This window comes from Thunnus maccoyii, chromosome 12 (assembly GCF_910596095.1).
Source record: "Thunnus maccoyii chromosome 12, fThuMac1.1, whole genome shotgun sequence".
Lineage (NCBI taxonomy): Eukaryota > Metazoa > Chordata > Actinopteri > Scombriformes > Scombridae > Thunnus > Thunnus maccoyii.
The window spans coordinates 12656533-12667694 of NC_056544.1; the positions used below are offsets into that span (position 1 = coordinate 12656533).

The following is an 11162-nucleotide window of genomic DNA, read 5'->3' on the forward strand; positions in this document are numbered from 1 at the left end:
TTGGATCTTACATGTTAAACATCTTAGAAGATTTTTATTCATTTTTTCAAGAAATGCCAATAGGACTCTTATTCCTTATTTAAAATCTTACTTTAATCAAATCCACCCTTGGGTGATCAGGATTAAAGATTTGAACGGACTATAAGTGTCTCCTTCATCTTTGATCGGATTAATTTAATATGTTTGGGCTTTGGACTGGTTGGGTCGAACAAAATAAGACATTTAAAGTTGAGCGAGAAAGTTTGTCTTTACCTCGGATAGTGTATAGTTTATATAGGCTAATGTTATGGGGTTAATGGATGTCTTTCTCTGCGTAAGTCAAAGTCAGCAATTTATTCATTGTGTCTGCAGAGAGAGTTTGCAGAGAAAGGATGTTTGGATGCATGATTTGTGTGTGTGTGCGTGTGTGTGTGTGCGCGCGCCTTGACCCACTTTATCCACCAGGATGGAGCCTCCCACATGAAACTGGTGCCAGGAAATTGTGGTTGCCTAGCAAGTTCCACATCCACGGTGCAAAGTTTGTAGACGTGTTGGTCGGCTGGTGTTTGTGCTAACCACAAACTCACAGCAACTAATTTTAAACACATATTTTTCGAGGTCCAGGTGGCAACAGAGACGGTGCAAGATGTCCGTCGCTGGATTTAAGAAGCAATTTTACAAAGCAAGTCAGGTAAACGCGCGACTTTTTTTTAAAAAAAAAAAAATACATTAGCCGATAGCTTGGCTAGCTAGCTGAAGTTAACACTATCGTTACGTGACGGATAACGACAAAACACATTTCCTGGATAAACACCGTATGAAACGCGTAAACTTGTTGAAAAGTACGACAAGTTGTTAAACTTTTGGTAACTGTCAATTGTGTTGTCGTTTACAGGTAACGTCGACGGTAACCCTTGACGTTAAATTAGCCTTTAACGCTAACGTTAATCCAGAGTTCACAAGCTGATAACATTAAACATGGCTGTTTACGGTTTGCATCCACAATAGTTTTTTGCCCTCACGTTATTTATTTAAGCACTTGCATTACCTGAATTAAGTTAGCTTAGTCAGTAGGTTACATATCGTGAGTTTGCAGTGCAGTTTGCAAGTGTTTATCCAACTAGCCTCCGTAGCTTGTATTCCTTAATATTCAATACATTTCGGTGACGCTAAAGTACAATATTAACGCCAAACCTGCAGATATTTCTGTTGCTGCTGACTCACACAAGTCAAATATCTAAATGTTGAGTTTCTGGTTTGATTGAGTTGGTGTACAGTATGTGATGATTGGTGTGTGGTTTCGTTGTGTATTGTTTTTATATTAAACAGAGCAGCAGTTAATGGTAGTGGCCACCAGTGTGCTGACGTGAAGTTGGATATTGGTCATCTCTAGCGTGGTGGATTTCACAATGTTTTCAAAACACTTGTCACAAATTGGCTAATATTTTGTGGTGACACCACAGTTTCAATCAGACAACACATGTTTGGCAATTCAGACGAATGTCGCAATCTTATCAGCCATGATTCTCTATGATGTTTTGAACTGAGCTGACCTATGAGGATCTTAATTTAGCTAGATATATGACATATAGTTTGTCATTGTCTTGTGTACTTGCATACATAAAAAACAAAACAAAATGCTGTTCCTCCCAGCCCACATAGCAGTGCAACAACAACAGAAAGGATAAAGATATATATGTATATAAAAATCCCCTTTAAAAAATGGTAAAACATATAATCCCAAGAGAAAAAACCCAAAACAAATGAACAGTTAGCATTACAGTGCATTTAGAGAGAAAGTGCATATTTCAGTTCAATGTTGACAGCTGGTGCATGTCAACAAGTGATGGCACTGATGGTGGTGTTATATAATCAGCTCAAATATTTAAGTAAATGGAAATTACCTAATGCCATGTCAGTCAAATGTCTGACTGCCATGTTGTTCACAGACATTCGCAGTAATCATAGTGCATGACCATCACAACTCTGCATTGGTTACTTTTGAAACTCTTGGATTTATTGAACCATGTCTTTCTTGTGCTTCCAAATTACTAGTAGCACATATCCCTCTCCGGAGAAAGATTTAACTGTTGGCTCTTGAGGTCGTTAGAAGTTAAACCCGCCACCACAAACATGAAGCTCAAAAATGTGGCTTGCAAAACTGGTGGCCTATGTTTTGATGACACCTGCTTTGCAGCAGGTCTTTGCTTTGGCCCAACAACATGTAACATGGCAGTGACAGGTCCTAGCTCAGTGGGTGTGTACCGCATTGTGGGTAATGGAATCCTAGTTATGTGAATACTCTGCCCAAACCAGTTTCCAGTTCAGAAATCCAGTAAGAATAGATTTGACATTGTTTTATGTTCTATATAAACCTTTGCAAAACTTAAGCTGCGCTAAAACAACAGTGCAGTGGGTCTGACCATTTCCATCTTCAAAAGGCTTCAACAAGTGTTGCATCTTGGCATTCAAGTTGTGAAAAGAAAGACACCAGGGTTCAGGAGGATAATCTGTCATTTAATTAGTTGCTTAACAAGGTCCACGTCATACGCTATAAAAATACTTGTTACAATTAATGATTGAACAGAATAATTGAAGTCTGCCAAGTTGTTAATCACACTTTTATAGCTGACACTATGCATATTAGGTTTATCACTGTGCACCTGCTGTTTTGTTTTTGTCAAAACCATGTTGTATATCTAATTTTATTCAATTCTCAATAAAATTAAACCCAGATGTTCTTCTTCTGGTCTTCTACAAAGGTGAGACCCTAATCTCAACCATCACAACAACTTCTTACCAAATCTGAATCCCATACCAAATCTGTTTATTAATCTGTTTTTTAAACTAATTCTCTATTTTACTCATTTAGATTTAGCGTTCAACAATTTTAAGTAACAAAAGCTAAAAAATAACATACAGCTAAATGTTATATTACAACTAAAACTCAAGTTCTTCCAGATAGATTACAAGTCCTAGTCTGACAGTGATGGGCAGGTTAATTAGTCATGGTGGACAAAAACTTGTGCTAGCAATTATGAAACCAGATGGGGTGCTGAATGTGTGCCTGTGTGTGGATTTCACACATCTAGATGGCACAACTTCATATCTGGTTCCGAGAGATTCATTAATTGCAATTAAAATGCTGTACACTGACTTCATAATTAGGGAATGTGTGGAGCTGAATTATATCCCATGAACCAACAGTTGGCAGTCTGTCCTTATAACATTTTCAGAGCAACTGAGGGCTCCACACAGAAGAACTTTTCCAAGCCTGTGTATTATATAAACTAGAGAGATTGGTTGACCCATCTGGTCATAGAGTCTTATGTGCAGTGTGTGATGCTGACAGCTGCACCGAGTTTAAGCAAATGAGAGCGCGCACAATGAGTGTCTGTTCGGCCTGCCTGCCAACTGGACAGGATTTCAGCGCTTGTTGCTCTGGATGAGAAATGAAGAATGTATGGGCCATGTGTGAGTGAGTGAGAGCAAGATGAAGTTAGCATGTGTGTTTAGTAAAAGTATCCATGGATGTGGTTGTAGTTAAGAAAACTGTAATGTGTGTGCTGACCTGATGGAAACGGGGGGAAAAAATTTGTATGGAACAAAGGCTCTCAGTAGAAAGTAAAGTCCTGTTTGCAGCACTCATTCCCTCACACAGACTTGAGGAGGTTCTTCCACTGATGGAAAACATGGACATGTATTAGAATAATAGAACTGTGTTTGCCTGGCCTGCAAAAAATGGTGGAAGATGTTATACATCCAGTAAAGTTTGGAAACAGACAACATGGTGGTTTTGAAATTCTGCATCAAGCCCCTTTGACAAACAGGTTCCTGCCCTGCTGAAGTGTTTTTGAGCAGTCCTCTGATCCCCCTATCAGCTCTAGCAGTTCTGTTCTTTTGTTCACCTCCCCCTGGAGGTGCATAACTGGAAAAGTGAAGAGGGTTGATAAAATATTCACAAATAATATCAATAAACATTTTCACAATATACAAAAAGCTATAAGTCTCCTTCCATGAGTTACCTTTGAATATGCTGAGTTCATTGCTCTGTTTGCTCTGTGTTCACAGCTGGTGAGTGAGAAGGTTGGAGGTGCTGAGGGAACCAAACTCGATGAAGACTTCAAGGACCTTGAGCGGGTACCTCACAAATTTTAAGATAATACCAATAGTTCATGTGTAGAGTAACGCAGTGTTCATATATTGTGCTGGGAAATTCTGTCCCCCAAGTTTTTTTCACTCACATGATCATTCTCAAAGGCATACAAGCTGTCTCTCTCTTAACTTGTGCCACCAGAGAGCAGATATCACCAGCAAAGCAGTGGTGGAAATCATCAACAAAACATCAGAGTACCTCCAGCCCAACCCAGCGACGAGAGCTAAGCTGACTATGCTCAACACAGTGTCCAAAATCCGTGGGCAGGTGAACAGTCCAGGCTACCCCCAGCCTGAGGGCCTCCTAGGGGAGTGCATGACTAAGTACGGACGGGACATGGGCGAGGACACTAACTTTGGTAAGAACAATGGACCTATGATTTTCTCAGACTGTGTACCTACTTGCATTTTTTTATTAAGCTGTTTTTAAACAGAGATCCCACAATACTGCTTTAAAGTACACCCCTCATTATGCTCGCTCTGCTCTTTTACACTGAACCAAACAGAGCAGGCATAATGCTTGCCCCAGTGTGTGATTTTTTAGATAACTTGACATGTAACTTAACAGCGTCAGTGTGTAGTGTGACGTATAACATACCCGTCGGGCAGCAGCGTTGCTTTCTAAACAATAATGGTGGGTGAACTGAGTGTTGAGATGCTTTTGCTAGCCGTGCACATTTATACCACTCTTCAAACACAAGTAGCGTTGCTGTGAATGGTAAACAACATCGGGTCACACACATAACACATCATCAAAACGTTACACCCCTGTCCCACCATGCCAGCTCTCTCTTCTACACAGAGGTCTTCTTCCTGTCGACTCGGCTCTGTGACTACCTCTGCTGCCGGCTTAACGGCGGAACAACAATGCCCCCCCATTGCATGTTTGTATGTTTTATACAGAACAGCGTAGCAGAATAACAGCACAACATTCCCACTTCAAACAGGCTATATAAAAGGGGCTATAAGTTCATCTTCATTATACAACAATGATTATGATTAAATGCTTTACTATGTCCAACACTCCCTAATGTTGTTATTTTGTGTTTGTGTCTGTGGACTGTAGGAGGGGCTCTAACAGACATAGGAGAGTCAATGAAGAGGATGGCCGAGGTCAAGGACTCTCTGGATATTGATGTGAAGCAGAACTTTATTGACCCACTGCAGGCAGTTGCTGACAAGGATATCAAAGACATTCAGGTAGGTCAGCTGCAATAGTATGATGAAAAAGTATTTGAAGTCTAGAGACAAAAAAAACTGAATAAAATGCAAATGTATGAATTAGACCAGCAGCAAATGACTATAGATAAGTGAAAATACTTTGATTTTCATCTTTCTAATCTCAACACTTTCATACTTCAGCACCACCTGAAGAAGCTGGAGGGCCGCCGTCTGGACTACGATTATAAAAAGAAACGTCAGGGTAAAATCCAAGATGAAGAGATCCGACAGGCCCTGGAGAAGTTCCACGAGTCCAAAGAGCTGTCCGAGAGCTCCATGCACAACCTCCTGGAAACAGATGTGAGTATCCAGTAGACTAAACTTGATTCAGTTTGATTGAGGAACTTCTGCCAAAATTATGTAAACATAAAAGTTGCATCTACAGTAGTGCTAGTGAGGCTGTCCTTCACTACAAAGTGAAAAAAAAAACAGACGGCAGCATACATATTGAACAATATTTTCAAAGAGACAAACCATACTGTTATTTCAGATTATCTTTGATTTCTCAGAATCCATCATTTCTGACTTCACTGCAAGCGAACAAATTCATGCAAATATCTTGGAGCAAACATTTGATGTTTTTTTTTAGAGGTTTAGAGGTAATGTCACCATTTTCAAAGTGTCGAATTGGACTTAAAATGTGTTATGTCTGATAAAATCATCTAAAATTGGCACAGACCAACTATTTATCCATTGAATTAAAATGTGCTCTATTGGGATAGGTATCGTTATCGGAATATGAGATGGCATACATCTGGATACGAGATTTTGGTCATATCACCCAGCCCTAGTTTATATTGCAAAAAGCAAACTGAAGATAAAGGTAAAAACACTGACACTAGATAAACAACATCATAGCAGTATGTGTATCTATAGTTTGGCTGGTATCTCTGACTACATGCTTTGCAAGTATATTCTGCTCTCAGCTTCTCAGCCAACAAGCCAAATGTCTGTGTCTTTAAGGACAGTATGTGACAGGTGATATGCTTTGTGTTTTTGTTTTCTTTTCCCACAGTGACTTGCTACATTATGAGCTTGTCAGACCTGTTTTGTTTAGTATATACTGTTCTCATAGCTGTCATAATGAGGTGTTTCTGGGCTTTTTGAGTGAAGCTATTACAATGAACAATGGTGTCGTAATGTTGAACAAATGGGGAATGATGAGAGACAGCACCATTAAGGAATGCAAACAGTCTGCTTGTAAAACGGCCCAATGCTGTTTCTGTGTTTTGTCTCATTCTAAAATAATTTTTTTTTGTGTGTAGGTGGAGCAGGTGAGTCAGTTGTCTTCTTTTGTGGAGTCTCTGCTGCAGTACCACAGACAGGCCTCGCAGATCCTGGAGGAGCTTTCTGACAAACTGAGAGAAAGGTCAGCAACGTGACTATTTGTGGAGCTTGGCATGCCTTTTGTATGTTGAGGCTGTGTCCTCTGGCTCATGACACAGGATGATTCAGCAGTACCATCTTTTACCCAGCTATTTATAAATAGTGAATGTAAAGTATCAGCTGATTCTGAGAATATATCACTTATTTTTAGTGAATACATATTAAGATCATTACCTGTGGTTTAGTAAACAGATCATTTTGATATAATTTGTTTTTCCTACATTAGAGAGATAAAATGTCAGTTTTATTTCAGAATATCATAACATAGATTTTCCTTGTGTTATGACAATTAGTTGTAGTAATCGTATGAAAGCACACAAGAAATTGATTTAATGTTTCTTTAACCTGCCCATATCTATATTGGTGCCTCCCTTACTTGTGAGTGCAGACAGGTGATGTTTTTTGTTCTGATTTCATGCAGGGTGAATGACGCTCAGTCCCAACCAAAGCGAGAATACACACCCAAACCCAGACCATCCTTTGACTTTGGAGACACACAGCACTCCAACGGGGCATACTCACCAGCTGCTTCAAGCCCTCCAGCTTACTCTGCTGGTAAACTTACTTTGTAAATTCTGTGATACTTGTGTGAATGAGCTTGAACGTCTGTGCGTGTTTACATGTGAAAGACCTACTCCAAAGAAGGCATGTGTACAAGTGAATCTCATTCTTACGACTGACGTGTCTTTCCTTCTGCGACATTAACCAGCCCCAGCACATTATCCAGGTCCATCCTTCCAAAGAACCTCGATCAGGAGCAGATCGCGTGAGTGAGACAGATGAAGACGTGTCACTTACACAGAACTAGACCAACTCACTGATTGCCCCCTCTCTCGATTTGTTGTACATTTGTGAGGCAGAGAGGTGTCTGCATGTATTGCAAGTATTTCACTAACATTGTTGGATGGTGTCGTTGGGTCCACTGTGTCCAGTCTGTCAGGCTCCCAGAACAAGACGGGGCTTGTCAGAGTGTGAATATTACTCTGTCTGACCAAGGCTGCAGAGACATAGAATCATCAGCAAACCACGCTCTATATTTGTTTTGACTGACTGTGTTATTTTAATCAAGTCTTGCTAGCAAAATGTTTTGCTGTCACAGTCAGAGAGAAGTCAATGTTTTGCTGAATCGTATGCATCTACAGCCTTTTTACTGACTGACTGAAACTTCTGAACCTCAAGAAAAATAACTACATCACACATGGTTTATTTCACAGATTTAGTCAGGGGTTGAATTGAAATTCTTAACCATCCCCCAGAGTCCTACCTTTTCCTAATCTCACTCCCTCTTCAATCAAACACAAGAGAAGGTAAATGAGAAAAGTCTTGGGTTTAAACTCATGGTTATTATGGAAGGAATAAAATATGTATGCTATGTAACATGGCGGTACATTGATCTTGAGCTTCAGAAGGATTCTCTCTCACCACACTGTTGACTAAACCTTTCTTGTTTTAATAACTTTTATGGCCTTTTCCAGAGTGCTGTAGTCCTACTGGAAAACATACTGGTGACAAACTGCCTTTAATAACCATTTTAAAGGAGAATGTACTAATCTTGTTAAAGGGAAATTGCAAATATTATTTTCACAAAATGACTATTTGTTCTTTCTCCCTCCTTGCATCTCTCTACTGTGTCTTTTTTTCTGCAGGTGAGCCATGCTGTAAAGCCCTGTATGACTTTGAGCCAGAGAATGATGGTGAGCTGGGCTTCCACGAGGGTGACATCATCACCTTGGTCAATCGAATCGATGAGAACTGGTTTGAGGGATCACTTCATGGCAAGTCGGGATACTTCCCCAACAACTACGTTGAAGTGGTTGTGCCACTGTCACACTGAAAACAACAAGAGGCAAAGAGGGGATCAGCAGGATGGAGAGGATGAAAAGGGGCAGGACAGAGGATTATCAGCCCTCAATAATCAAAATATATCTCTTCTTTATTGTAATTAAAAGGTTAACATCTCAAGACAGGGACATAATTTTTTGTATCACAGAGCTATTTGAGTAAAGAGGACAAGGTTGTTTTTTTAAAATTCTGTCAAGATTTAATGGATTTTAAAGAGAAAGGACAAAGAGATGTTTAGTCAGAAAAATCATGGCGTAATATTTGGGTGCATTTACCATAGTCTGGGTCTTTATATCATTCTCTATGCACCTGTGCACTTTGTACACTACACCTCCATTACCAGGACTGATGTAGAAAGAATGACATGTGTAATGACATCCAATCTGATCCACAAACACTAAGAAGTGCACTACTTTCTTATATTCATAACCTTTTTTTATATTCACAATATATTAACACATGATAACACATCCTTTCTATGTATTGTTCATATTGGTACTACAAACATGCATGCATACACATGCATTCTTCTAAGCACTGTGTTTCTACACTCCCAGTTGTCACCCAGTTGCCTTCAGGCTCTAGTACTGTTGTAATCATGGACTCGTTGGAGTCAACATGGAGGAGTGGCTGCTATTTGTTGCTGCTCGAGACTATCCTCCACTGCCATCTGGTGGTACTGGAGATCATCCGTAGTTGTTGGTTTAAATGACACTGTCGTGTACATTCTGTTATCGCTTACCAAATCTATGTTGGGTGGCTTGTCTTAAGTTATAGTTTCAATTTTTTTCAATTACATACATATATATACAGTACCAGACAAAAGTTTGGACACACTCTCTCATTCAAGGGATTGGGAAGGTGTGTCCAAACTTTTGATTGGTGCTGTATATATAAGCTGCAAAACTAACTGGAGCCAGTCAGCAGGTTACATTGAGTGACAGCTGCATTTAACTGTTCTTTCATTCACACATCAGTGTTGTTAAGTTGTCAATTATTTAATTTGCCTACAGCTTTTACAGTGTTTATTACTGCACTCCAGACTCTTGTCTCCATATAACTGATGCCAAAGAAAGGTTTGATAAATTCCTACATTGCATGAGGCTGCAGTTTGTCATTAAATGGCAACAATTCATGCAGCTTCCTACTCACAACCATGTAACATGATCTACCCCCACCACAAATATTTTACAGCATAACACCAAAGCCATAAGCACACATGCTTCAGCTCCTCTATTTTCTCAGGCTCTATTGATACTGCTGGCAGTGTCACAATGTTTTGTGGGCTTTTACCCAACTGTTTTTCAGTGAATTTTCAGTCTGTGATTTGTTTTCCTCCATAGTGCCGGGTAAGCTTGGCTTTAGTATTTTAACCTGTAATTAGGAGCATGGAAATTAATCTGATGTGTATTGGGTGTTTTTGTACCTGCCTCGGTTTTCAGGCTGAAACTGTGCACCAGACCTGACAGAAAACGCTATCCCACAACTATTGTGTACAGAATTTACTAATAATGAGGAAGGTCTGTACACAATGGCTGGTTTCAGTTTCAATTAAGCCTATTACAAGCAGACTATGAACTGTGAGGGTTTGCGCTGTTCACTTAAAATGCCAACTTTCTCCTCTTGTCATGATCCCCTTGTTAGACCGCCTCCCCGCCCCACTCAACTCTCCCATCTCTATTTAAACTGGGAGCGGAACAGACAGGTCTTTTCAGCAAGGAAGGGCGCACAGCAGTGGATTATGCCCTCCCCCACTAGTCTTTATTCACCACCTGCCCCAGTACCCCTACCCCCTTTCTCATTATCTGCCCCATCCCAATCCCATGGTGCCTCTGGAGCTCAGTCTCCTGCGCCATCCCTTGAATAATCTCCTCATTGTTATCATAGTATGTGCCTTTTTAATGTTATGTTTGCATGTCTCCTATGCTATTCATTTTATGTATAGGGCCAGGGGGTTCGGCTGTGTGGAGTAATAACTGCGTGGTTCAGGTGTGGGTTTACATGCCTCATTACACTAAATCAAAAGCCCAGAGTTAGAGAGGGGGGAGGAAGGTCGGGGGCTCAGGTTGAGCTATTATACAGCTTGTATAATATTGATGATGAATAATGTCGTGGAAAAAAGGGCAAAGATCAATTTTTGTGTGCTGCTAGTGTCACAGCTGAAATAGTTGTCTGAATTCTGCGGTTGACATTTATAGCAACACTAAATTCTGTGATGGCTGGTATTGCATAGATACCCTTAAGAGTGGCAACTTTGCAATATTGATGAAGTATTATCGGACCATAAAGCTTTATTTTATTATGTATACTCAATGTAATTTTCTGTGTTTAAAATGTAACTTCTTTGCATGTATCTTTATTGTAGCCTCTGTCTTATGCAATGCCTCATTTTTGTAACTGTGACTGTGGGGAGACTAAAAGTGGGATTATCCTGGATTATCTTTAGGATATATGGATTACCTCTTTACTAAGTGTAATCTTCTGTGTATTGTATATTTTTGTTACTGTAGGGGGAATGGATGCTCATTGTTCATTCGCTTCTTCAAATAAATATTAAATAATTTGACTCACAGTGTGTC

General features: G+C 39.9%; 1 protein-coding gene across 2 annotated transcripts; it reads left to right on the top strand.

Annotated features, from left to right (window-relative positions):
* Positions 1-442: 442 nt before the first annotated feature.
* Positions 443-11149, top strand: LOC121908561 (endophilin-A2-like). 2 transcript variants are annotated; one of them, XM_042428682.1, is made up of 9 exons: positions 443-670; positions 4051-4119; positions 4277-4493; positions 5201-5334; positions 5497-5655; positions 6621-6724; positions 7163-7296; positions 7451-7507; positions 8388-11149. In XM_042428682.1, exons 1-9 carry the CDS (start codon positions 626-628, stop codon positions 8573-8575), a joined length of 1107 nt encoding a protein of 368 aa, XP_042284616.1. In that variant the 5' UTR covers positions 443-625; the 3' UTR covers positions 8576-11149. The 2 variants fall into 2 exon arrangements, with proteins under 2 accessions (XP_042284616.1, XP_042284617.1); XM_042428683.1 differs by lacking the exon at positions 7451-7507 and having other exon boundaries at positions 447-670.
* Positions 11150-11162: the final 13 nt, after the last annotated feature.